Here is a 27,844-nt window from a genome sequence, read left to right on the forward strand (position 1 = left end):
TAAATAAAAGTTACCAACAGAGCTTTCTCACTTGCACTCTCAATTAATTACTCAGACATCATGGAGGTCATGATAATACAGTGAACTTCCAGTGTTACGGGTATGTAATTTTTGCTGGTTATTGAGAGCGCTGGTTCGTAAGGTGCTGGCTGAAACAAGTTTGCTGTATCTGGATTTAGTCCACTTAAGACCATAAGAAATAGGACTGGAATTAAGGCCATTCAGCCCACCGAGTTCAGTCCACCATTCAGTCATGGCTGATGGGCATTTTAACGCCACTTACCTGCACTCTCCCTGTAGCCCTTAATTCCTTGTGCGATTAAGAATTTATCATTCTCTGTCTTGAAGACATTCAATGTCCCACCCTCCACTGCACTCCGTGGCAGTGAATTCCACAGGCCCACCACTGTCTGTCTGAAGAAATGTCTCCTCATTTCTTTTTAAATTGACCCCCTCTAATTCTAAGGCTGTGCCTCGAGTCCTAGTATCCCCGTCTGACGGAAACAATTGCCTAGCATCCACCCTTTTTAAGCCATGCATTATCTTGTAAGTTTCTACTAGATCTCCCCTCAACCTTCTGAACTCTAACGAATATAATCCCAGGAACCTCAGCCATTCATTGTATGTTAGGCCTACCATTTCAGGGATCATCCATGTGAATCTCTGCTGGACACGCTGCAGTGCCAATATGTCCTTCCTGCGGTGTGGGGTCCTAAACTGGGGCTTAACCAGAGCTTTATAAAGTCATAGTAGCTGAAAAATGCGTTGCTGGAAAAGTGCAGCAGGTCAGGCAGCATCCAAGGAGCAGGAGAATCGACGTTTCGGGCATAGGCCCTTCTTCAGGAATGAGGAAGGTGTGCCAAGCAGACTAAGATAAAAGGTAGGGAGGAGGGACTTGGGGGAGGGGCGTTGGGAATGCAGTAGGTGGAAGGAGGTTAAGGTGAGGGTGATAGGCCAGAGAGGGGGTGGGGGCGGAGAAGTCAGGAAGAAGATTGCAGGCAAGAAGGAGGTGCTGAGTCCGAGGGTTGGGACTGAGATAAGGTGGGGTGAGGGGAAACGAGGAAGCTGGAGAAATCTGCATTCATCCCTTGTGGTTGGAGGGTTCCTAGGTGGAAGATGAGGCACTCTTCCTCCAGGCGTCGTGTTGCCATGGCCTGGCGATGGAGGAGGCCAAGGACCTGCATGTCCTTGGCGGAGTGGGAGGGGGAGTTAAAGTGTTCAGCCACGGGACGGTTGGGCTGGCTGGTGAGGGTGTCCCAGAGGTGTTCTCTGAAATGTTCCACAAGTAGGCGGCCTGTCTCCCCAATGTAGAAGAGGCCACATCGGGTGCAGCGGATGCAATAAATGATGTGTGTGGAGGTGCAGGTGAATTAGTGATGGATATGGACGGATCCCTTGGGGCCTTAAAAGGAAGTGAGGGGGGGAGGTGTGGGCGCAAGTTTCTCCGCACCTCCTCCACTTCCCGCTCCTCCACCCTTGAACCCCACCTCTCCAATTGCTACCAGGACAGAACCCCACTGGTCCTCACCTACCACCCACCAACTTCCAGATATATCGTATCATCCTTCGTCATTTCCGCCACCTCCAAACAGACCCCACCGCCAAAGATATATTTCCCTCCCCTCCCCATCAGCATTCCGGAAAGACCACTCCCTCCATGACGCCCTCGTCAAGTCCACACCCCCCACCAACCCAACCTCCACTCCCGGCACCTTCCCCTGCAACCGCAATAAATGCAAAACTTGCGCCCACACCTTCCCCCTCACTTCCTACCAAGGCCCCAAGGGATCCTTCCATATCTGTCACAAATTCACCTGCACTTCTACACACACCATTTACTGCATCCGCTGCACCTGATGTGGCCTCCTCTATATTGGGGAGACAGACCGCCTACTTGCGGAACATTTCAGAGAACGCCTCTGGGACACCCGCACCAACCAACCCAACTGCCCCGTGGCTGAACACTTTAACTCCCCCTCCCACTCTGCCAACTACATGCAGGTCCTTGGCCTCCTCCATAGCCAGACCATGGCAACACGACGCCTCGAGGAAGAGCGCCTCATCTTCCGCCTAGGAACCCTCCAACCACAATGGATGAATGCAGATTTCTCCAGCTTCCTCGTTTCCCCTCCCCCCACCTTATCTCAGTCCCAACCCTCGGACTCAGCACTGCCTTCCTAACCTGCAATCTTCTTCCCGACCTCTCCGTCCCCACTCCCTCTCCGACCTATCACCCTCACCTTAACCTCCTTCCACCTATTGCATTCCCAACGCCCCTCCCCCAAGTCCCTCCTCCCTACCTTTTATCTTAGACTGCTTGACACACCTTCCTCATTCCTGAAGAAGGGCTTATGCCCGAAACGTCAATTCCCCTGCTCCTTGGATGCTGCCTGACCTGCTGCACTTTTCCAGCAACACATCTTGCAGCTCTGATCTCCAGCATCTGCAGTCCTCACTTTCTCAAAGTCTTAGTAGCATCTCATTGCTTTTACATTCCAACCCTGTTGAAGTAAATGACAACATTACGTTTGCTTTCTTAACCACGGACTCAACCTGCAAATCAACTTTTAGAGAATCCCGTTAATAGCATTCACACTTCCCTTTGTACTTTGGCTTTGTGAATTTTCTGAAAATGTGTTGCTGGAAAAGCGCAGCAGGTCAGGCAGCATCCAAAGAGCAGGAGAATCGACGTTTCGGGCATGAGCCCTTCTTCAGTGCTCGTGCCCGAAACGTCGATTCTCCTGCTCCTTGGATGCTGCCTGACCTGCTGCACTTTTCCAGCAACACATTTTCAGCTCTGATCTCCAGCATCTGCAGTCCTCACTTTCTCCTCCTTTATGAATTTTCTCGCCATTTATAAAATAGTCCTTGCCTGTGTTCTTTTTTCCAAAGTGCAAGACCTCTCATTTACTCACTGAATTTCATCAACCATTTCTAGGGCCATTCTCCTAAACTGTATAGATTTTTCTGTAGCCTCTCCATCTCCTCAGGACTATCTGCCTGTCCACCAAACTTCGTATCATCGGCGGACTTCGCCAGAATGCCCCCAGTCCCTTCATCCACTTAATTGGTTTTCAGTTATATCACTGCTTGAAGCCATCCCCAGATATGTACTCTCTGACCTCTCCTCAAGATTATGCTTGAAGAAACACAGACAGCTGTCTGCAATGTTATCTGCAACTCCTTTAGCCTTTTTTATGGTCACGGAAACATTGGAGTGCAGTTTTGAGGTTGATTCAGAGACTTTTGTCAAAAATCTGTGGATCATTGCCTTCCTTCCTGTTTTCCTGTTCTCATACCTACAATGCAGTTAAGGTACCAATTCTGTGATACCCATCCCACAATGAGACAAACCTAGCATACACGACTTCACCACAACCAGTTTACATTCATTAATAGAACATAGAAAAATACAGCGCAGTACAGGCCCTTCGGCCCTCGATGTTGCGCCGACCGAAGCCTACCTAACCTACACTAGCATTGGATAAGCCCGCTTGAATGACCATAAAGAGGGAGAGTCCACCACTGATACTGGCAGGGCATTCCATGAACTCTCAACCCGCTGAGTAAAGAATCTACCCCTAACATCTGTCCTATACCAATCCCCCCCCCCTTAATTTAAAGCTGTGTCCACTAGTAACAGCTGACTCCATACGCGGAAAAAGGTTCTCACTGTCAACCCTATCTAAACCCCTAATCATCTTGTACACCTCTATCAAATCTCCCCTAAACCTTCTTTTCTCCAATGAGAACAGCCCCAAGTGCTTCAGCCTTTCCTCATACAATCTTCCTACCATGCCAGGCAACATCCTGGTAAACCTCCTCTGCACTCGTTCCAGTGCCTCCACATCCTTCCTATAGTATGGCGACCAAAACTGCACACAATACTCCAGATAAGGCCGCACCAGAGTCTTATACAACTGCAACATGACCTCGACTCCGGAACTCAATTCCTCTACCATAAAGCCCAGTACGCCATATGCCTTCTTCACAGCACTATTTACCTGGGTGGCAACTTTCAGAGATCTGTGTACATGGACACCAAGATCCCTCTGCTCATCCACACTACCAAGTAGCCTACCATTAGCCCAGTAATCCATCTTCTTGTTACTCCTACCAAAGTGAATGACTTCACACTTAGCTATATTTAACTCCATTTGCCACCTTTCTGCCCAGCTCTGCAACTTATCTATATCCTGCTATAACCTGCCACATCCTTCTTCGCTGTCCACCACTCCACCGACTTTCGTATCATCCGCAAATTTGCTCACCCAGCCTTCAAGCCCCTCCTCCAGGTCATTTATAAAAATGACAAACAGCAATGGTCCCAAAACAGATCCTTGTGGAACACCGCTAGTAACTGCACTCCAAGATAAACCTTTACCATCAACTACTACCCTCTGTCTCCTTCCAGCCAGCCAATTCCTAATCCAAACCTCTAATGCACCCTCAATGCCATACCTCCGTAATTTTTGCAGTAACCTACCATGGGGCACCTTATCGAACGCCTTGCTAAAATCCATATACACCACATCTACTGCTTTACCCTCGTCCACTTCCTTGGTCACCTTCTCAAAGAACTCAATAAGGTTTGTGAGGCACGACCTGCTCTTCACAAAACCATGCTGACTATCCTTGATCACATTATTCTTATCCAGATGTTCATAAATCCTATCCCTTACAATTCTCTCTAAGACTTTGCCCACAACAGAAGTGAGACTCACTGGCCTATAGTTACTAGGGCTATCCCTATTCCCCTTCTTGAGCAAGGGGATCACATTTGCTATCCTCCAGTCTTCTGGCACTATTCCTGTAAACAACGATGACATAAAAATCAAGGCCAATGGCTCCGCTATCTCCTCCCTAGCTTCCCAGAGGATCCTAGGATAAATGCCATCAGGCCCAGGGGACTTATCTATTTTCACCCTTTCCAGTATTCCCCGGTCCTCTTCCCTACATACCTCAATGCCATCCATTCTAATCACTTGTGACTCAATATTCACATCAGCAACAATGTCCTGTTCCTGAGTGAATACTGATGAAAAGTATTGATTTAGTGTCTCTCCAATCTCCTCTGCCTCCACGCACAACTTCCCACTACTATCCTTGACTGGACCGATACCTACCCTAGTCATCTTTTTATTCCTAACATACCTATAGAAAGCCTTAGGGTTTTCCCTAATCCTACCAACCAAGGACTTTTCATGTCCCCTTCCTGCTGCTCTTAGCTCTCTCTTTAGATCCTTCCTGGCTACCTTATAACTCTCAATCGCCCCAAATGAACCTTCACGCCTCATCTTTACATAGGCCACCCTCTTCCCTTTTACTAGGGATTCCAATTCCTTATTAAACCACGGCTCCGTCACAAGACCCTTTCCTCCCTGCCTGACTGGTACATACTTATCAAGGACACCCAATAGCTGCTCCTTGAACAAGCTCCACATATCATTTGTGTCCTTCCATTGAAGCCTATTTTTCCAATCCACACATCCTAAGTCATGCCTCATCGCATCATAATTTCCCTGTCCCCAGCTATAACTCCTGCACTGCAGCGTACACATATCCCTCTCCATCACTAGAGTAAAAGTCACCGAGTTGTGGTCACTGTCCCCAAAGTGCTCACCTACCTCCAAGTCTAACACCTTGGGAAGTAAATAAATGGAAATTTTGTACACTAATGCTTAGCTAATAGAACTTTTGTGTGTATACAGCTTATACCACAAAGTAGTGAACAGAACTTGCAAACAGATTTCAGTAAAATTCTTAGTAAGAGTACCAATTAGGTTCAAACTTAGGATGTTCAAGGTAAGACCTGGAAGTCTTAGACTTGTAACTAAATAACCCAATGGAAAATAGTGGTTAATGAAGCTAATAAGGTGATGAATGTCATCATCTAAATAGATTAAAACAAATTTACAATGCTGTTGTCAAATTTACAATGCTGTTGCAAATTAATACGCATAAGATTCTTTCATACGCAAGAAAGGCATCCAAGCACAGAGACTATGCAAGGCTTGACCTCAATCTTCTGATAATTGTTATAGAAAACACTAGAAAGCTTGGGGGTAAAAGCTATCTCATGATCTAGTTGTAGAATGTAAGGCTAACATGATACAGATTGAACAATATTGCTTAAACTAAAGCAAGTAGAACTAAGTAGGGAGACAATTTAATTAGTAAAAGGTTATTAACTGGTAAGAGAGTGGTGAATATGTGGAATGAACTACTCTGCCAGATTGATCGTTGGAGGCATTCAGTGTAATCCCTCTATTTAAACTCTTGAATTCCACAATCTCAGGATGTTAAAATTTCTGCAGATGGTCAAGCCTGATTGGTATTTTTTCAATTATCCTGTTGTGAATGAGAGGTTTAATCCCAGGAGCTTCACGGTAGTTGCTCTCTCTGTAGTATTAATACAGATTTGAATTGAGAATTTAAATTTGAATAAGAATTATATTAAGTATTTTGTTTAATAGAAAAAGTTTAGAAAGATTAATTTCTTATTTATGTATCTTAAAGGTCGTGGTGGAAAGATGAATTGAAAGAAAATGGCTTGTACTTCACCTGTGAGGTTTAAACCTGCTTATTATACTCAAGTGTAATTTTGTTTCTGAGCTGCACAGGTCATTGAAGAAAATGGTGTTCGAAGGGTGTTGGTGTTACCTCAACAGCCAGACTTTCATCCTGGCAGTCATCCACCAATGCATCCTCATCCTTATATGCCTCCATTTCTTCCTCCACCTGTCCTGCCACATCATCAAATGTACTCTCCAGGGCCAGGAGATGTTGCAGCACCATATGTTGCACAGCACCATCCCCAGCATTCATATGCAGAGCAAGGTAGGAGCCATGAATTTTAACTCTCTTTATATCTTCTCATTCACCAGCTGTGCAGAAAATATGCTGCTAACGCCCTACCAACATAAATCTTGAAATGCTACTAAGTCAACAAGAATAAGCTTTGATGGTCTTAACATTTAATTTTGTTTTTCTCACTGTCTTTATTGGTAAAATAAAATGAGTTAAAGTAATCAAGCCTATTTTGGCAAACATTTTTTCCATCAGCATTTTATGGAATGAAAGAAAATATGTATCTTTTCACTGAAGGATGTGTTCAGCCTTAAACAGGTTAAGCGGAAACTGAGTGTTATGCTGTTCTAATACTAATGCAAATACTTGTCTTTGACTTACAATGTCACAATATCCGGTTAAACGCCAGATGCTACTAGTTACACAATTTTGTATTTGGAATTGTTAATTATGTTTCCAAAGTAAAAGCAAAAATAGGGTTTTGGAAAGAAGCTAAAATTGCAAACAAATTGGAATTGGTATTGGATTGCAAAGGAATGGGATAAAACTGAGAAACCTTATTTACTCTATGACTCTGTCTAAATATTTTGAATTGTGTTGGCAACCTGAAGTCTGTAAAACATGAAAAAGCATGTAGAATATGTTGGTAAGAAGGAAGTCTTGCTGAGCTGACAGTTCTCACAGGAGAGAGAGGCTGGTACCACAAGTGATCAGTCAGAAGAGTAAACAAATAAACTATTTGTTTTATGCTTCTGTTTCTGATGAATGATTCATATTTACTTGAAATGTTAATATGTAACATTAGTTTGATTTCAAACATGCATTCACACTTTAACCATTTTCTAAAGTCAAAATATTATACAGTGCAGAGATAGACAGTTTGCCTCATGATGTCTGTATCTCTTTTAATGAATTATCAATCATTTTAATGAATGTTTTATTCACTTCCTTTTGCTCCATGGCTCTGAAATGCTTCCCCTTCTCAAGTGTTCGCCCTTTGAATGCTTGTCTCTATGTGCATAAAGCTCCCATTTCAGTTTCAGGTATCTTTGGTTTTAATAATGGATGCATTTTAGCAAGTTCAGTTCAATTTGTTTGGGTACATACTTGTTCATTTTTAAAAAGTAATGTTATGATCAGACCTTGGCAAGCTTCCACAATTCATTACAATTGCAGATGGATACCCCCAATTATTAAGCTCCTATGTTAAAAGGGATAAGCTAATTTGCTTTATTTATTACACCACCCCCTTAAATGGCTGCTGCAAGATTGATTTAAAAACGATTCCTTCTCTTGCAGATATATTCCTCCCAAACACACACGCAGTCATAGAGTTATCCAGCACAGTTAACAGACCATTTGGTCCAATTCATCTGTGCCAACCAGATATCTTAACCTAATCTAGTTCCATTTACCAACATTTGGCCCATTTCCCTTTAAGTCCTTCCTATTCATGTACTCATCTAGATACCTTTTAAATGTTATAATTGTACCTGCCTCTATCACTTTCTTTGCAGCTCAGTCCATACATACACCCTCTGCATGAAAAATCTGCCTCTTGGGTCCATTTGAAATCTTTCTTCCTCACCTTAAACCTATGCCCTTTGGTTTTGGGCTCCCTGAGGGAAAAAAAAGACCTTGGCTATTCGTCCTATCCACGTCCCTCATAAACATCTCTCAGCCTCCAACACTCCAGGAAAACAACCTATTCCACCTCTCCCTCTTGGTCAAAACCTCCAATTCTGGCAACATCCATGTTAATCTTTTCTGAACCCTTTCAAATTTCATAGCATCTTTCCTGGTGCAGGGAGACCAGAATTGAATGCAGTATTCCAAAAGTGGCTTAACCAATTACTTGTATAGCTGCAACATGACGTATCAACTCCTCTAGTCAGTACACTGACCAATGAAGGCCAAACGCCACCTTTGCCAACCTGTCAACCTGTGACTCTGCTTTCAAGGGACTATGCACCTGCACCTCTAGGTCTCTTTGTTCGTCAACATTCCCCAGGGCTCTACCGTTTACTGTATAAGTCCTGAATTGGTTTGCCTTACCAAGCTGCAGCACCTCACATCTAAACTCTATCTGCCACTCCTCGGCCCATTGACCCATCTGACTAAGATAACATTGTTCTCTGAGATGACCACCTTCACTGTCCAATACACCACTTATTTTGGTGTCATTTGCAAACTTGCTATTCACAGGGTGTATGCCCAAAATGTCAATTCTCCTGTTCCTCGGATGCTGCTTGATTGGTTGTGCTTTTCCAGCACCACACTTGTTGACTCTGATCTTCAGCATCTGCAGTCCTCACTTTCACCTCTTCTATTCACAGTCAAATGGGCACCGCAGCTGTTTAAATGGCAACACTGACACTGCAGTTTCCTATGGCAAACCAAAGCTGTTCTTATGTTGTGGTGACTGCTATTGCTGCTTTTCCCCATCATCATTCAAGCACCTCACCAAGGGCCTGGGAGTTAAAGTATATCCTTAGCCAGACGTGACAGGTGGGACTGGTTTGGGTTGGAAGGGTCGGTTTCCATGCTGTGCATCTCTATGACACTATAACTAAGATTCTGTGCCTAGCAATTGTGCAGCACAGTGACTTGTTGCTTATTTGTCTAAACCTGAATGGCATACAGGTTTTGCTGTATTTCAATAAAGAATACTTCATTTTCCGAAGAGATGTGAATGCCACTGAATATAGCATTCATCAATAAATACCTCCAGTTCTTTAAGTTGGAAGGAAGGACATTGATGAAGTAACTGAAATAGTTAGGGCTTAGGATGCAATCCTGAGAAATGTCTTCAATTTTACATAAAATCAAAATCCCAAGAATGCCAGAAGTCAAAAATAAAAACAAAGTGTTAGAGAAACCCAACAGGTTTGGCAACATCTGTGGAGAGAGAAACAGAGTTAACATTTTGACTTTCACTTGGTCACTGTTCCATCCCTGACTCTTTCCTTCCTTGATTTCACTGTTTCCACCAAATCTTATAGTACTTCAACTCCACTTACTTACAAGCTGTTTCCTGCAAGGGCTCCATTCAATCTACTAGTTACTGTGTCTCTGTTGCAACTGTTCTGATGAGGTCACCTTCCATCAAGGTGTCTCTGAAATATCGTCCTATTTCCTTAATCAAGAATTCCCCCACTGAGGTTCAGGGCCCTGTCAACCAATGTCTCGCACTCCTACCATCACCTCTTTCTCTATTATGATAGAATTTGTCTTGTCCTCACTTTCCACGCTCAAAGGATCATCATTTGCCATTTCCACCACCTCCAGTAGAACACCAACGCCCCCAAGTACATCTTCCCCTCCATTCCACACAGGGATCGTTTGCTCCTGTGACAACTTGGTCCATTCTTCATCACCTTCAACACTTCCTCTCTCACCATTGCACCTTCACATGCATTCACCTCCTTCCTCCTCGTTGTCCAAGGCCCCAAGCACATCTTCCAAATGTAGCATTGTTTTACTTGTATTTCTTCAGAGATCCTTTACACTAGCAAGACCAATTACAGAATGGGTGACCACTTTGTGGAAGACTTAGTTTCTGTCCATGTGAATGACCCTTACCTTCCAGGTGCTTGTCATTTTGATAAACCACCTTGGTCCCATTCCCAACATTTCTATCCTTGGCCTGCTTATAATGTTCTGAAGAGTAATACTAAACTTGCAATGTTAAATCTGTTTCTCTTTCCATAGATCCAACCAGACCTGGTGAGTTTCACCAGCACTTTGTTTTTATTCCTTCAATGATATCTTGGAGCTAAGACAATTGACCTCCAGTAACAGTAATCATTATCCTTTGTGCTAGATATGTTTCCAGCCAAGGGAAAGTGTTTCACATTGATTTCAGTTTTGCTAGCTCCCTTTAATGCTATGCTCATCGTAAGGCATTGCTTACTGGCTATGATTACAGTTTCATCCTCGCTAATGTAGTAGAGCTCAAAACCAGAGACTTTCATTAATGTGGAATGTATAGAACCCTCCTGCCTGGAAAAGAGATTAGAAATCCATGTGCAAAGTCACTTACAATAAGTTATTGTAATTATCAGTTATGGATCTTTTAATTCTAACAACCTTTGCAGAAATTATTTAATTCACAACTAGGAAAGCGAGTTTCCAAAAGACTGAAAAATGGTGTGAAATAGAAGAGTAAATTCTCAAGAGGTCACTTCTTAACAGGTCAATAGACAATCAACTTCACTGCTTGGCTAAGCATTTTCTCTTCAGTTTTTCCAGCAGCTAAATAGGCTGGGGTGTTTTTCCCTGGAGTGTCAGAGGTTGAGGGATGACCTTATCGAGGTTTATAAAGTCATGAGATACCTGGATAAATGAATAACCTAGGTGAGGGAGCTCAAAACTAGAGGGCATAGGTTTAAGGGGAAAGATTTAAAAAGAACCTAAAGGGTAACATTTTCACACCTGGATGACGCGTGTTTGGAATGAGCTACCAAGGAAGTGGTGGGGGTGGGTACAATGACAACATTTAAAAGGTACCTAGATGGGTATATGAACAGGATGGGTTTAGAGCGACAAAAAACAGAGGTTACTAGAAAAACACAGGTCTGACAGCATCTGCAAAGAGAAATCAAGTTTTTGGTCTGGTGATCCTTCCTCAGAATCCAAACACAAAGCATTTATTTTGATTTCTCTTCACAGATGCTGCCAGACCTGCTGAGCTTTTCCAGCAACTTCTGTTTTTGTTTCTGATTTACAGCATTCGCAGTTCTTTCAATTTTTATTGGGTTTGAGGAATGTGAGTCAATTGCTGGCAAATAGGACTAGATCAATTTGGAATATCTGGTCAGCTTGGGCGAGTTGAACCAAAGGGTCTGTTTCCATGCTTATACAGCTGTATGACTCATCAAATATTACTTTGATGTCAAGTGCAGTCACTTTCAGCTCACCTCACCTCTTGAATTTAGTTCTTTTATCCATGTTTGATCTAAGGCTCCAGGAAAATCTGACCCTGATGGCAACCAATGTGAGCATCAATGATGTTATTACTAAGTAATTCTATCACTTTGATGATTACGTGTAGACTGATGGGGTAATTGGCCAGATTAGATTTGTCATAATTTATGGACAGAGCGTACTTGGGCAGTTCTCCATGTCAAGGAGGTGCCAGTGTTGTAGTTGTATTGGAACAACTTGATTAGGGATGCAGCAAGATTTTGCTGCCAGTTTGGTGTCTGGTCCATCATCTTAGATGTAGCCAGTGTATTCTGCTCTTTCCTGCTAGGATGTAGAGTAAGTTGAATTGGCATCTGTGATAGTGAAAAACTCAGGAGGATGCTGAGATAGGTTAGCTATTTGGCTCTTGTAGCTGAAAATGGTTGCAACTGCATCAGCCTGGTATTTTGCACTGGCATGCACAACTCCACATTATTAAAAGTGTCATTGCTTTGGAGGCACTTGCTCTGATTAATTGTTTACTTGTCCACTTTTCATGATTGGATCTGACAGGACTACTGAGCTTTGTTCTGATCTATTGGTGTGGGGTTGCTTAGCTCTGTCTTAGCTGTCTCACCTGTACTGAGGCTTCACTAGGCTGAAAAGTCATTTTTAAGTATGCCTGGTATTTCTCCAAGCATTCTCTTTCTGACTCCTCCTTGAACCAGGGTTAGTTTGATAGTTGTGTTGCAACATTAGTTTATATATTATGATTGGATACAGTTCTGATGATGGCTCATAGGGGCACATGAATACCCAGTTCTGATCTACTAGATCTGTTTTGAGTCTGTTTTTTTGAAGGTGGTGGCAGTGCCATTCAACGCAGTAGTAGGTGTCTTCATTGTGTACATGGGGCTTTATCTGCACAAGGAGTGTGCATTCATACTGCAAGAGATTAGTTGTTATATGTCGAAATAAAATTTTCTCCTACATATTTGTATCAAACTCCTTTTAAAATGAAGTTAATCTGTATATACTTTATTGCATTTCAGAATCTCATCCTTCTCATGGGAGGTCCAACTTTATCCACAGAGATGAAAGAACTAGCAAAGCTTATGAACGTTTACAAAAGAAACTGAAAGATAGACAAGCTAATGGATCGAAAGATAAGATCAGCAGCCCACCATCCTCTCCCCATAAGTCTCCCACCAGTGAAGAAAATAAAGGTATTGTGGGGGCATCCACAGAATTGGTGAAAAACAGAAATGATAGGAAAACACAAAGCACATCTGAAATCAGTATGGAAATGTTTGGTATGTTGTGTGTGAATGGCAGTTCTTCCCAAGTAATAGAAAATGTTCTAATGGCTGATTAGCCTACTCCTGTCTGTATGTGCATTTAAACCAAATTTCAGGCAATAATTAGGTAACTTCCTAAGAGGGTTCTTAAAATAATAGTAATATTAGTAATAATAAAAAGCATGCAGAGGATGATGCTGGTAGTAACTATGACAGTGAAAATGTATATGACAGTCTCTAAAGGAGTATTGTTGGGATGTCAAGCTGAGCTGGACTGAATTTAATTAAGCTGTATTTCCAGAGTGCACTAAAAACTTCTGTAAAGCTTTGAATTCTTTTCCTACATGCAAGATGCTCTGTAAATTTTTGATCAGCATCTATCTCCCAACCTATCTCTCAACTTCTTAAACATGTTCTTTAAAAGCAAAGAGAAACAATCAAGTTGTGATCAGGTGTGTTTCACCTGAGAGAGTGCGTTGAGAAAGTATGCAAAGCAATTGCTACAATAGTTTTTTTGAGAAGATTTAACCTCTAGGAATCAGAGAAGCACAAATTTGGACTTGTGCAGGCGGTCTCAGCATAGTTTAATGCCAGCAATATCAGAGAGAGGGAAAGGTGACAGAATAGTTCCAAATTCCAAAATTCCCCTGAGCCTTTCTCAGTCCTTCCAATTTCCCCTTAATTTGGATGCACTACTTTGTACCCAAAAGACTTTTGGTAAGAGCTGGGTCTTTAGCACATTTGGCTGGAGAATGTACAGCTGCTAATATGGTAGCTTTTTGAAAGCGTCAACTTGGCTTTAAAGAGGTCATTTTGACTAAAATCAAACAACTTGTTAATAAAGAAGGGTGTGGACAATGCTGCCCTGTTTAGATGCTGAAGACCTGGAAATGATATTCTAAAATGCAGGTTGGCCCAATTGATGACGAAGATCACAGTCCACTAAAGGTAAGGGTGTATATTTCATGGAACTGTATTCGGTTGCTAGCCAAGTCAGTAAAGTCACTTAGGACCCTCAAAACTGACTTTAAATGAAGAAAGTTTGCTACTTTAGTATAAACTGGATTTTTACACCACAAGTTTGGGAGTAACACGGGTGGGTTGTCATGGCTCCCAAAATAAAATCGCTATCTGATTCAATGAATATGCAGCTATTTCAACGCTTAAGTATTCATTTAAGATGAAGATGATTTTAGCTTGGCTAGTCAGGCAAGAATGGAGCGGGAGTAATTTTAAATTTGGAACACTGCACTTTGCCCCCTGTTTTCACCCTAAATGCTTCCACCTGTTTTGCCTAGCATTAATACAACTATAATGCCAGCCAAGTTATTTGTATAGACACTATCATAACGATGATGATGAGTAAACAGCCCTTTAACTCTCATCTCACAGACAATACTTGCCTTTTTCCCCCACTGTCAGTAAAGCAGTGATATTGTAGGAAGATACATGCATGGATGAAATGACTGTAATCTATATTTGCAACATTACATGTGCTAAATAACTAAATTCAGATGACATGAATCAAATGTATTCTGTAGCAGTATCATGCATCCACAAATATTATTTGATTGTCCTGGAAGTTTAGCTATATACAGTCTAACTATAATGAAATTTCATTTCTTGGTCTTCATTACCAAAACTATCTCAGACTTCCATGGTGTCAGGAATATCATAAGACGCACTAAATTAAGCTTTGACTTGTCTCACCCTCTAGTGGTTGAGGCATTGTACGCAGCCATTGTTCACACATTATTCTTTCGGACAAATTCTTTTCATTGCATTAAAGGTTGGCAGTGCCCACTTTTCTGCAGGTGTCAATTGAGGAGTAGTAAATGGGTGCTAAAACAGAGATATCTAGTTGTTATTAGGGCATTTTACTCCTCAATAGCCGTGTTCTCAAATAAGCAGTCCATCCAGTGTTGTTCTGCACTGTAGAGTTTCCACAAAGGCCATTGACTTGAATAATGTTTCTGTGGTCAAATATCAATTGAAATGCAAGGTATTTTCTCTATGAAGGCTATGGGATTAAAATGTGAAGTTTTGTTTATACTGGAACAGAATGAAACAGGGACCCGGGTTCGATTCCAGCCTCTGGCAACTGTCTTTGTGGAGTTTTCATATTCTCGTCGTGTCTGTGTGGGTTTCCTCTGGGTGCTGCAGTTTTCTCCCACTATCCAAAGATGTGCAGGTCAGGTGAATTGGCCATCCTAAATTATCCATAGTGTTGGGCGCATTAGTCAGGGGTAAATACAGGACAGGGGAATGGATCTGGGTGGCTTACTCTTCAGAGGGTCGGTGTGGACTTGTTGGGCCGAAGGACCTGTTTCCACTCTAGGGAATGTAATCTAACCTATGATGGTTGATCTGGAGAACACATTTTATTCTCTAAAGGATATTAATGAACTAGATGTTTTTTTAAACCACAATTAGCAATGATGGAATTGACACTAAAAGGCTAGATTTTTGATGCCATTTGTTGAGTTAATTTGGGGTTCTGGAATAATGGTAGAGTGGACATTGCAACTACATCGTATGATTCAACAATATAATCAATATCTGTTAATCTCAAATCTTAAAATTGCAACTGACAAAGCATCAGCCTTTAATTCTGTGAGAAAGCTGCTTTCTGATTTCACTTTTGAATGACCTAGCTCTAATATTAAGATGGTGTCCCTTTACTCTGGATTTCCCAACTGTAGAAAACAGAACAAAGAGCATAATACCTTTATATCAGTCTTACTGACTCACTATAATTTTAAAGATCTCAATTATATCAGTTTAAAACCTTCTAAACTCATGGAAATGTATATCAAGTTAAATAATCTGCCCTAATAATTCAAACTTAATATTATTCTTGTGAACTTTTGGTACAGTATATCCACTCCATGCCAAGAAGAACCACTTGGGTGAGCTACAAACTAAGTAAGGAAACCTTCTCCAGTAAGATTCAGAATCTCGTGGTCTAGAAAGAAGAAAATAATATAATCTAAAGACTGATTAATTGGTCCACTATAGTAGAATGCCACATAGATATAGGTATGCTATTGTTCAGGAATTTAGGAGTAGAACTTTAGACAGTGTGTTCACAACTTCATTGCTTTTGTGTTGCATCTCCAAGTCCATTCTTAAATATAGTACATCAGGACCTTTTCTTCTCTGTAACTGCTAAGTGTTTTTGTATTAATTTTAAGTTTGGTACAATGTTATTTCAATAATATTAGAAAACAGTGATACTAATAAGGAATGTAAAGTTTTTTTTGGTTTTATAGATGAAGATACAGACGCAAAAGCTTTTGAAGCAGTCCTATCAAGTGTTGACAAACCTGTGGTAAGTAACTTTTTTATATGCTTTTATAAAAAGGTACCAAGTTCTGAAAAAAATTTCACAAATTCTGTGCAATTTGTAATAGATCTGTATGATTTTACTAAGTTTTTGAAATACAAATTGCAAAACATGTTTTGCAAGCTATTAAGGAAAGTGAATGTTTAAAGGTATTATGTTGATTTTGAGATAACTGAAATCACATTAGTCTTATTGTAAAGATTAATGATAAGCACCATTTGCAACAACTCCAATTTAGCATCAGTGAAAATGGAGCTGGTGGGCATGCTCCCTCCTCTTACCTGTGTATTTAGGCAATGAGTATTGTATCAGAACTCCTTTCAGGCCTGAGGGAATCTGGTAAAAATGTGACAAAAATCCAAAACGTAGGTTTGAATGTTTTCTCAGGGTGTCTGAGCATTTTGGCCTTGGAGCATTCAGCTGATCACCAATGGCTGCATTAAAACCTCAAAGACCTCACCTACAACATTGTCTACATTCTCAACTTGAGTTCATGGCAACGATCTACCTGAGAATAGGAGCCCAAACCCACTAAACTTAGATGTATGCTTTTCTGAGTAGATGAAGACATGTCCAATGCACCTTGAGGAGAAACTTCCTGAAAAAGCTTTGCACCTCTACACTCGCCAAATTTTACAACAATCTACTGCACCTTCCCATGTCAGTTTTCAGAGGTTTGAACAGATTATGTTGAGGTTTGAACAGATTATGGCAAGTGTCTCTTTATTAAGTCTGCAGCTTATCTTGCATGCTCTGTATCCTATTTACTTCATTCCAGTGTTGTTTTTCATAGGTATCTGACATCCAGGCAAGATCAGTTGTACTCACATGGTCTCCTCCTTCAGCCGCAACTAATGATGACACTGATAGTGACGTTGTACCTGAACCATGCAGCTATGAAGTTGCTATTTCTAGTAGTGGGAAGGATGGAAAATTCAAAATTGTTTATATGTATGTACAACATTTTCACAGTGTAATTAATACCTGAATTTAAATGTATAATCCATAAAGAGCAGAGTACATAGAAGTTCATTATTGTAAACTGTGTCCATCATTAAATGATTTTACCTTGAATAGATAGTTTTGTAAGTTTTTAAAAGTTCATTGCTGGATGATGGAGAAGACTGTTCTGAGGTTATTTCTGAGAAGGGTCTTTCTCAATGCTGGTGAATGTTCCCCGTTAATTAGACAAAATTATTGCTTTTTCAAATAACTAATGATCAGAAGTCTAACTGGAATCTCCATTTGTGGAATTCTATTAGTGGTGAAGCTCATTGCAACTTTTTTATTTGTTTTGGAAATATGTTGGGTTTTGTCTGGTGTTTTTAAGTTAAAGCTAAATTAATAGGTAACTTTATATCTGGTACTTGATAACTCATTATATAATTGAATAATCGTGATAATTAAATAAAGATATCAGTAAAATGTATACACTATTATTAAACAAAAAAACCAAAGGCTGCAGATACTGGAAATATGAAACAAAAGCAATGCTGGAGGATCTCAGCAGTACTGGCAGCATCTATGTAGAAAAAATAATGTTACCTATTTGGGTCCAGTGACCATTCTTCAGATAGACTTAAAATAAAAAAAAGGCCTATTACTAATCAATCTGCTTTTGCATTACCCAAGGGAAATTGGAGGATATTGTTCTCTCCGTTATTGACTTTCACTATCTCTGTTGCTTCCATATTTTCCCTTTCAGTTTGACACTGTCATTTGCCTAACTGTGTTCAACTTTTTTGAAAAATCAATCAGAATGAGGCAAATAACTATTTTTCCATCCATCTCTGTTTAAATGTTTTTTGTCCAAGAAATCTTTATTTGTATTTTTTAATCTGTGTCTAAATAACCTGTTTTATATTACTGCTGGCATTCAGAATATTTTTGAATTTTCAGATATGAAGCACAGGACAAAATAGTTCTCCATTAGGGAAAACCCAATACAGAGGATCCTTGATTATCCGAAAGACACGGGCAGGGCGTATTTCATTCAGTTAATCGAATTCCAGATAATCGAATGCCGGATAACACTGTTTAGCCAAGCATTGGGATCTTGCAATCTTGCCAGATAATCCGATATTCAGATAATCGAGGTTCCACTCTATATAGTAGTGGAGGTGAGGGTACAAGGGTAAAGCCGTATCAAAGGCTCAGCTTCAGAAAAAGATTTCCCAAAAAAAACCCATTGATCACTATTTGCATAAGGAAATAAGGGACATCTTAATCCTTGTAAGATCTCTGACAACTGCAAAGTCAGTCTTGTCATTACTGTTGATCTTCATCATCTACATCAGCTCATTGGTTTAGTAGTGTGGCTCTCCTCCTTAACCCCTACCATCCTAATTTAGACTGTACAGATTCAGCCAGTGATAAATGTTATGGGCCTCCTTTCCCTCGAGACCAAAGTCTGGGTGATACTTTGTTGTCATTCATGTATTTCTCAGCTGATGAATCTGTGCTTCAGGTGCCAAAAAAAGCCATCAACTTTTCCTTAGCTATTGCTGTGAGCTGAACACAAAATGACTGCTTTGTCCATTTTAAATTTTCTGCATTCCATTTGATGCTGCAATAGCAGGTTTCCTTTCTCTTCCTCCATCCCAAGCCCAAAGATACCAGCTTCCAATACAGGGTGCAGACAGTGGTGGGAGCCTTTAGCATGTAACAGTGTAGTCTCTGTGAATTACTACCTGACACAAGAAAATGTTGCAATCAGTATTAACTAGAACATTGTCTTTGATAACTGTCACAATGTAGTTTATAATTACCATTTAAATGTATTAAGAAATTATGTTAACCAAGCTAGCTGGTGCAGTTGGATTAAAATAAAAGTCGTCCGTGATTGTGCTGGAAAGTAGAAATGAAATTCAGGCAAGACACATGTCTTTGGGAATTATCAGAAATGAATTTTCTGTATTTTTGTCACTCTAGATTAATTTTTCAGTCTTGCTAAATATCACAAGTTGATTTTTTTACTTCCCATTAAATGTTTATATTTAATTTGGAATTTGATAGACTATTATATCATTTAATAGCTTACACTTTTTTTTATTTGAAGAGGAAAAGATATGAATGTCAAGTTACAGGACCTAAAACCAGCCACAGAATATCAAGCCAGGTTGGTAATCAATAATAATGGATTTTCATTTTCTGGTTGATGAATGTAGTCATAAATATAGTTTCATTCCCATTTTCCTGCTCTGTCTACCAATAATGTACCTTCAACAGAGAAGGTAAGCACCACTTTTTACTGACATGGGTCTCCTTGGGCACCCAACATTATCCTCTGCTTTTCACAGTGATGCTTTCTTCATGTGTGCATCTTGACAGAGTGTTGGTGCAGTGTTGTACTGAGAGTATCAGAAGCCCCTTCCATCCTGAGTCAATGTTCATCTGCCAATTTTATATTCACCCAATACTCATGCAAACACAGGAATAGCACCCCCAGTGCTTCATTCGGAGGTTCACTGAAGATGTTACCTAGTAAAGTGACGAAACATCTGAAAATGAACCTTCCAGCTCCTGAGCAAACCTACATCCAGAACCTCAACCTGAGCTACAAATCTTCTCAAAACCCGCTAACAGGAATAGCAAGCCAGATCAAATCAGCCTTGGATTCACAACATGTGAAATTAAACATGTGACAACCTCAAGATAGTTAAAATGTTCCTAACTAAACTGTACAAATAACTAAGCTAGGACATTGTTTATAACTTACATTATTAATAATAAATTATAAACTATAACTTTAGCAGAACACAGGCAATCTCATTAATATCTAAGATTTAAGATCAATCATCTTTGAATACAACCTCTCACCCCCCCCCCCACACACACACACACACACATATACACACACACACACACACACACACACACACAATTAGACTTTTTTTTATTAAAATTGATTGAATGAAATTTATCAAGCCGTCATGAAATTGGATCGGTTGTACTGAAGGCATATAGGATTGTACCTTGCTTGAATTCCAAAGTCACTGGTCAATGCAAACAGCTTCCACAGAATCTCCGGAGACTTTTCTTTGTTCATGATAGATTGGGCTTTCTTTCCTCAGAATTTTCAACAAGTTGATAACTGGAGAGAACAAAACCAACAACCTAATCCAGCAACACTACCTCTTGCCCAAAAGTCCAGTTCACTCTTTGGTTTCTCATTTCAACATTCTGTGGTTGGCTGGTCAGCACCAATTCTCTCTTGATTGACCAATTTAGCATCCAATCAACTGCCGTTTTCCAAACTTAGCAACATTTTGGTACCAAATCGTCTAAAGTGCTCTTAGAGCAGTACATTACCTGAATTATCTTTCCAGGCCCATTTCCAGCAACCATCAGTCTGTTTTTCACTACTTTTGTGAAAGGTAAAACTGCAGTTCAAAGTTCAATTCTCAACTGCAACTCATAATTCCAGATCAAAAATACAAAAAAGAAAAATAATGATTGTCCCATGTGGCATGTAATGCTTCTAATGTCTAGGATTAGCTAATTCTACACAGTGACAACCAAACCTGAATCTTATGACTGAATAGTTTCATCCTATACTGATTAATTGAGTTCAGCATTGACAGAGCCAAAAATTGTGGTTTTAAAATGTAGTTAATCATTTTGAATAAAGAATCTTAATATTTTAAGTGTATTCATAATGGTGAGAACAATAACACGTATTTCAAACTATTCACAGCTGATTTTAGGAATTGGCTTTTAGGAACAGAGGAACAGGAGAAGGCCATTCAGCCCCTGGAGTCTGTTCTGCCAATAAATTAGATCATGACCTTTCATTCATCATTTTCTTAAAAATTAATTTTTGGCACAGCATTACCAACAAAGTCAGCATTTATTGCTCGTTCTTATTCAACTTCTCTATCATTGAAATCTTTAATGTATCTTTGTTAGCTTTTAGGATTAATCATTCCAGTACATTCCTGTCTGACCACCACATTCTACGTATTGCAAACTTGGAAGCCACTCAAAACTTTCTGCTGACCTAATTCACATTGAGTCTTGCTCACCTACCTCCCCTGTGTTTGCTGATCTACATTGGTCCCTTGTCAAGCAATGCCTTAATGTTAAGATTCTCCTTATTTTCATGACCTTGCCTCTCCTTAGTTTTGTAAACTCCATCCCTCCTTTCATGGCAGCCATGCCTTCAGCTGCCAAGGCCCTAAACTTTTAAATCCTCATTCTTTGCTCTTTTAAAATGCTGCTTAAATCAAACTAATTTCACCAAATTTTTCATTCTGTAGTTTGATCGCTTTTTGTTGTGGCTCAGAATCAAATTTTGTTTTATAATATTCCTGTGCCCGTGAATGATTTGTTACTTTGAAGGCATTACATAAATGGAAGCTTTCTTTAAATATTTGTCCAAGAAATATGGATGTTACTGGAAAGGCCAGCATTTATTGCCTTTACCAAATTGGCCTTCAGAAGGTGGTAAAGCACTGCCTCCTTGAGCCATTGCAGTCTTTATGATAAGTTAAGATTGTGTGAGACTTTGAAGGGATATTGCAGATGGCAGTGTTCCTTTGCAACTGCTGTCCTTGTTCTTAAAAATGTTAGAGATTAGGGATTTGGAAAATACTGTCAAAAGAGGCTTAGCGAGTATCATGGAATCTTTGCAATGCAGAAAGGGAGCATTGGCCCATCAACTCTGCACCCGCTGTCCGAAGTGTGACCTACCCAGGACTCGTCACCCCACTTTTACCATGGCTGACCACCTTGCCCGTACATCTCTGAACACTATGGGGCAATTTTAGGCAATTCACTTAATCTGCACATCTTTGGACTGTGCGAGTAAACAAAGTAAATATTTAAGGTCATGGATGAGGAATTGCAAAGGGTACAGAACAATATATTTTCACTTCTAATCTTTTGAAGTGAAGGTCATTAATGAAACAATTAAAGACGTTTGGGTTTATGACACTACCCTGACAAATTTGAGCAAAATGTCCTGAGGCAATTGGCCAGCAACAATAATAACTTTCTTTGTACAAGGCTTGTCTCAAACGCAGGAATCCCATTGATTTCAATTTTGCTGAAGCTCTTTGATGCCACATTCTGTCAAAGGCAGCCTCGATCATGAGAGCAATCACTCTCCGTGTCCCTCTAGAAATCTCTCTAGTTCATGTTTAAACGAAGGCTGTAATTACGGCAGGAGTGAGTGACCTTGCTGGAACTCAGCATAGTGTCAGTGAGCAGGCTATAGCTAAGCAAGTTCTGCCCCGTTATAACTGTATTAAAATGATGGCACCTCTCTGTAATTTCCCTGCAGATTCCCTACTTCCTTCCCATTTGTTGGTGATATATAGACCACACTCAGTGATGTAATTGCACCTTTTATTTTTGAAGGTGTAGCCAATTTGATTCGGTTCTTGAAACCCCTGGGACATTCTCTTCCAGTAGCACTGCAATGCTTTCCTTAACCAATACTGCCATCACCCCCTCCTTTCATTCCTTTTCTATCTTTTTTTTTGAACGCCTTGTACCCAGGAGTATTTAACCACCCTGTCCAGCTTATTCTTGAACCATTTCTTTGTTATACCCACAGAACATAATTTTTCCACTGGCAATCTGCATCAGTAATTAACCAGTCCTATTAAATATACTCCATGCATTCACATAACTGCACATTAATGCGGATTTATACTTCATTCGTTTCTCCCTTTCTGTAACTGTCCTTGTTAACTTGCTATTGTTGATGCTATTGCTATCTGTCTGTCCCAAGTATTTTATGCACCAAGTAGTAGTTTCTAATAGTCTTTCTTGGTTACCACATCCTTACCAAGTGGGTTTAAAGCCTTCCCGATAACACTAGCAAAACATCCTATATAGAACTCAGTTCCAGATCTGTTCATCCAGCTTGTACAGCCATCATATTCCCTAAAGCCAGTGACCGTAATCCAGGAATTTTGAGCCTAGTCTCCTGCACAACATTTAAAGCTTACAACATCTGCTTTATCTTTCTATTTCTGTACTCACTCGTACATGGCACTAGGAGTAAACTGGAGATTATTACATTTGAGATCCTTCTTTCTAATTTTCTACCTAGCTTCCTAAATTCTGGTTGCAGAACCACATCTTCCCACCCAAATCAATGGTACCAGTGTAGACCAGTGACTTTTAGCTGTATACCTTACCCCAGAAAAATGTGCTACAGCTGCTCTGTGACATCCTTGATGGAGCAGGCAACATGCCATTCTGAAGTCATATCTATGGTCAAACAAACATTTGTCTGTTCCCCAAACTAATGAATCTTTTATCACTGGCTCTTCCTCCCCTAATATTGCAGCCAAACCACCCCAGTGCCATAAATGTAACATTAACTGTACTCCCTTGAGGAACCAGTGCCGTCATCAATTTCCAAAGTGAAAGCTGCTTTGTAAGTGGGACCCCAGTTACTACGTTACTATTCATTTCTCTTGGTATGCCTGGCAGTCATTCATTCCCTTTCTGTCTCTAGGCCCTTAGGCTGTGCTGTGACCAGTTCTTTGAAAATGTTTTCTACATAGTTGTCAGTGTCACAGATACTCCACAGTGACTCCAGCCACTACTCAAGCTCTGAAACCCAGAACTTAAGTTACTGTAACTGGCAGCATTTCCTGAACATGCGGTCGTCTAGGACACTGGTAGGATACATGAATTACCATATGCTACAGTCCATGCATTCCACTTGACAGAGTTGCACTGCAATGTCATAACTTTGCTTCCTTTATGTGAATTTTATTCTACTTTGGTTTACTTTTTTAGTTTATTACATTGTCTATGACTTTTACTTATTCCTGATATTTTTCAAGTAAATCTAAATGTAGTTACTTCCTTTAGAAAGTACACTTTTCTAATTTGCAGCAATTTAAAGACCATCTCTAGTAGCAGTTTCTTAACACCATGAATTTGCAGAAAAAAAGTCGAAGACGCCTGCACCTTATGCCACCCTTCACTGAACTCCTCACTCGGCACAATTTACTTCTTAAAGTAAACCTTACTTAAAGCGCCTCTTTTTTTCTTCTGCATCAAATCCCATTGAACCACATTCACAAACATACTCATTCAGGCGAAATCCCTCTTGCATTGATCCAAGCAGTGGGATTTGAACATGTGGTCCCACAGAGATTGGAATCTGAATCTAGAACCTCTGAGCACTCGGTCACGCAACCGTTCTAGGACATTTGCAAGAGTTCTGGAATTTGTGAAATGCTTTTAACTGAGAGACTTGTTATTGGGCTCACTGTCATTTCTTTTGACCGTTTCTTACTCTTTTGCAGGATGTAGGTACTGCTGACGAAGCTAGCATCCTTGTCCATCTCTAATTTCACTTTAAAACATGATAGACAGCTGTACTCTTGAATAACTACTAGCCATTTGATGTAGGTTCACACACAATCCCATTAGGAAGGCAGTTCTAGCATTTTGACCCAGTGACCATGAAGAAAGGATGATACAGTTCCAAGTCAAAATGATGTGTGAATTGGAGGAGACTTGCAGATAATGGTGTTCCCATGTATATGCTACTCTTTCCTTCTAGAAGTCATGAGTTGCAAGTTTGGAAGAAGCTACCTAAGGAGTATTGGGATTTGTTGCAGTGCATCTTGTCACTGTACACGCTGCAATACCCTGGTCAGTGACGAAGGGATTGAATATTTGAGGTGTTAGATGGGCTGCCAGTTAAGACGGATGTTTTGTCCTAGGTGGTAATAAATGTCTTGAGCATTGTTAGAGCTGCTCTCAACCAGAGAAATGGAGAATATTCCATCAGAGTCCTGACTTGAGCCTTGTAGATAGTGAACAGGCTTTTGGTGTCAGCAAGTGAGTTATTCATCGCAGAAGTCCAGCTTCTGAATTGCACTTATATGGCTGGTACACAATCTAATTGCAGTAGGAGCACCTGTGAGTTACTAAGAATATTTAAGCTCAGTGACAACCGAGTTTCAGATTCTTGTCTTTGGGATTCACTCCAACCAAAATGATTCTTGGTAACCTACTGAATGGTGAGAAGTTGTAGCTATTTGAGAATTACTGTACCAGTCATTCAACCCCTTTCAACTTGTGCATTAAGACATGTAATCTATAAATGTATCTACTCACATTTCATTAAATATCGACTCCCTGCTCACTCTTGACCAGTATCTATGCCATTCCCTACTTACTCCTTATCCTCTTCATTGTTTGTATTGCATTCCATACTTGAGCTGTGCTCCCCGCAGGACTTCTTCAAGCTTCCCTTCCAGTGCTGTGTTTCTCCCTGCTCACAGCAATTTCCATCTTCTACTTCATGGATGGCGCAATCTTAAGTGATTATTTCCCTGCTTTTTTCCGAAAGCCACTCTGCTACGTCAAGCCACTTGATTTGTTTAATCAAGACTACAATTTAAACTTGCCTTCATTTTTCTTCCTTAATGCTTCTATTCCCTGCTTGGTGATTGAATTTCTCCATGCTCCCAGCTTGCACCTCCAACCTCTGAATCATCTTGGAAGTGTTCAGTCCATGTAAGGGAATATACCAGTTTAAAATAGTTGCAGGTTTGTGGTGATTTTAAGACCTTTTGCCATGTTGAAAAGTCATAAATGCAACTTCGATTGAATTCTATTTTAAAAATCAAGTTTTAAATTTTATTCAACAAACCACTAGCTTTTGTTGAATGTGATTAACTTACTTTCATTACTTAGGTTAATGATACGATTTTGTCTGCTAAAGGGTGCAAGCAGCCTCTAACCTAATAAGAGGAACGCCATCAGAATCAGAGCGTTTTACAACATTGTGCAGTGAACCAGACACACCAATGCCACCTAGAATAATAAACAGGACCAAACATTCCCTCAGTCTACAGTGGAAGGTGAGACAAATACCCAAGTCCAAAGTCATTGCTGTTCAGTTATCTCAAAGCTACTTATTATTGCTTAGTTTTTCAAATAATTGAATTTTTGAACTTTTACATTTTATCAAATCATTGGCTCAATCACCGGTCACTTCCTTTTCTTGTCTTTCTTTATCAATGTTCACTGCATCTTCAATCTTGAGTTGTTTAGCTGAATTAAATTAATCAAGTGTAACTCTGTGCTCCCATACTCACCATTCTTAACAGTTTCCATGTTCACTATCAGCAGCCTCATCACTCACTCTGTTCTTTGGTCAGGTCTTTGTTATCTTGAATGACTTCAGACGATTCATTGAGAATCTCTGATTGTATTAGTTATTTATTTGATTTCTTTTCATATTCCTCATCTTTAATCTGATCTCTTAGGCAGTCTCTACATGCTTATTGTTGAATTGTTCTGCCTGGTACCTCATATCTTCCTCTTACGGAACATCCTGGAAATATCAGACTCTGAAGCTGTTCTATCTTAGAAACTCACTAATGATTTTTTCAAACTTAAAATGTGCTGCATCTCTACCACATTTGTCTAAATATTTTACCAATAACATATCTTGCTCTTAGTTGTGTTCTTTTGTATTATATGCAAATGCTTAGCTATGTGATTTGTTGCAAGTTATTGAGAGGTATTTCATTAACATAGCTTGCTGTTGAGTTTGACTTTGACTTACATTGCCTTGACTTTGACTTACATTGCCTTAACTTTTGTAGGCTACGTGTGACAATGGTTCCAAAGTCAGCAATTATAATCTGGAATGGGATGAAGTAAGTGAAATTTGCTGGAAATTGGCATGTAGAAATCCTACAATATTACAATTGTATAATCAGGTACACAGCTAATCTCCATCATGTTATGAACCTTGTATTCTCTCTCATCTTTTCCTCCGTGGAGACAATAGAAAGCCTTCATATTGAAATGTGGCACAGGAACATCCTCCATTAGTTTGCCTTAATTTTTGTATCCTCACTCAACATACACATTTCCACTGGATACTGAATCAAGTGGGACCTCAGGCTAAATTTCCCTGCCTCAGCCTTGGACTTCATAGCATTACCACAGTAAGTCCAGTCAGGAGCAATAAGGAATTGAACTTAGACTGATGCTGCTGTGTAAAGTTTAGTGTCCTAATGGATAGTGAGTCACCTGGTGTACCGGCTAACTAGATAATTATTGTATGCTGGATTGGTACTGTAGGTGAGTATAACATATATAATATTTGAAAGTCATATCACAGTTATACACAAGAAACAGACTTGTTTTCAGTTGGTATTGGTAAAGTGTGTATTTGGAGGCTTGCCTCAGTGATCCAGATATTGATATGCATTAGATTTTTGCCCTGTAGGTAATAATGAAGTGGACAACCTGTTATGGAAGATTATTAACATAATCTCTCATGCCATTGTTTCAGCTATTTCAAGAGTTATTTTCTCTGTGGTTATCTTCTCTGCAGTTTCACAATTGCTATAACTAGACCTTGTTTCCATTGCCTTCAAAAGTGAACCTTTTGATGATCTGCCCCAGCAGAGTTTGATCCCCAGTCTTATGGATTAATGTTGAAGTCTTAGAGGTCAGCAGAACAGAGAAAAGCTCTTTAGCACATTAG

General features: G+C 40.2%; 1 protein-coding gene across 5 annotated transcripts in view; it reads left to right on the forward strand.

Annotated features, from left to right (window-relative positions):
* Positions 1-27,844, forward strand: part of fndc3a (fibronectin type III domain containing 3A) — a 218,447-nt gene that overhangs the window by 110,328 nt on the left and 80,275 nt on the right. For all 5 annotated transcript variants that reach the window (XM_060833376.1, XM_060833378.1, XM_060833374.1 and 2 more), the window contains 7 exons: positions 6,624-6,840; positions 12,768-12,941; positions 16,286-16,344; positions 17,153-17,310; positions 19,418-19,477; positions 26,063-26,201; positions 26,952-27,005. In XM_060833376.1, the coding sequence (XP_060689359.1) occupies positions 6,624-6,840; positions 12,768-12,941; positions 16,286-16,344; positions 17,153-17,310; positions 19,418-19,477; positions 26,063-26,201; positions 26,952-27,005 (861 nt within the window). The remainder of the gene's footprint in view (positions 1-6,623; positions 6,841-12,767; positions 12,942-16,285; positions 16,345-17,152; positions 17,311-19,417; positions 19,478-26,062; positions 26,202-26,951; positions 27,006-27,844) is intronic.

The sequence above is a fragment of the Hemiscyllium ocellatum genome, chromosome 12 (genome assembly GCF_020745735.1).
Source record: "Hemiscyllium ocellatum isolate sHemOce1 chromosome 12, sHemOce1.pat.X.cur, whole genome shotgun sequence".
NCBI classification, from domain to species: Eukaryota; Metazoa; Chordata; class Chondrichthyes; order Orectolobiformes; family Hemiscylliidae; genus Hemiscyllium; species Hemiscyllium ocellatum.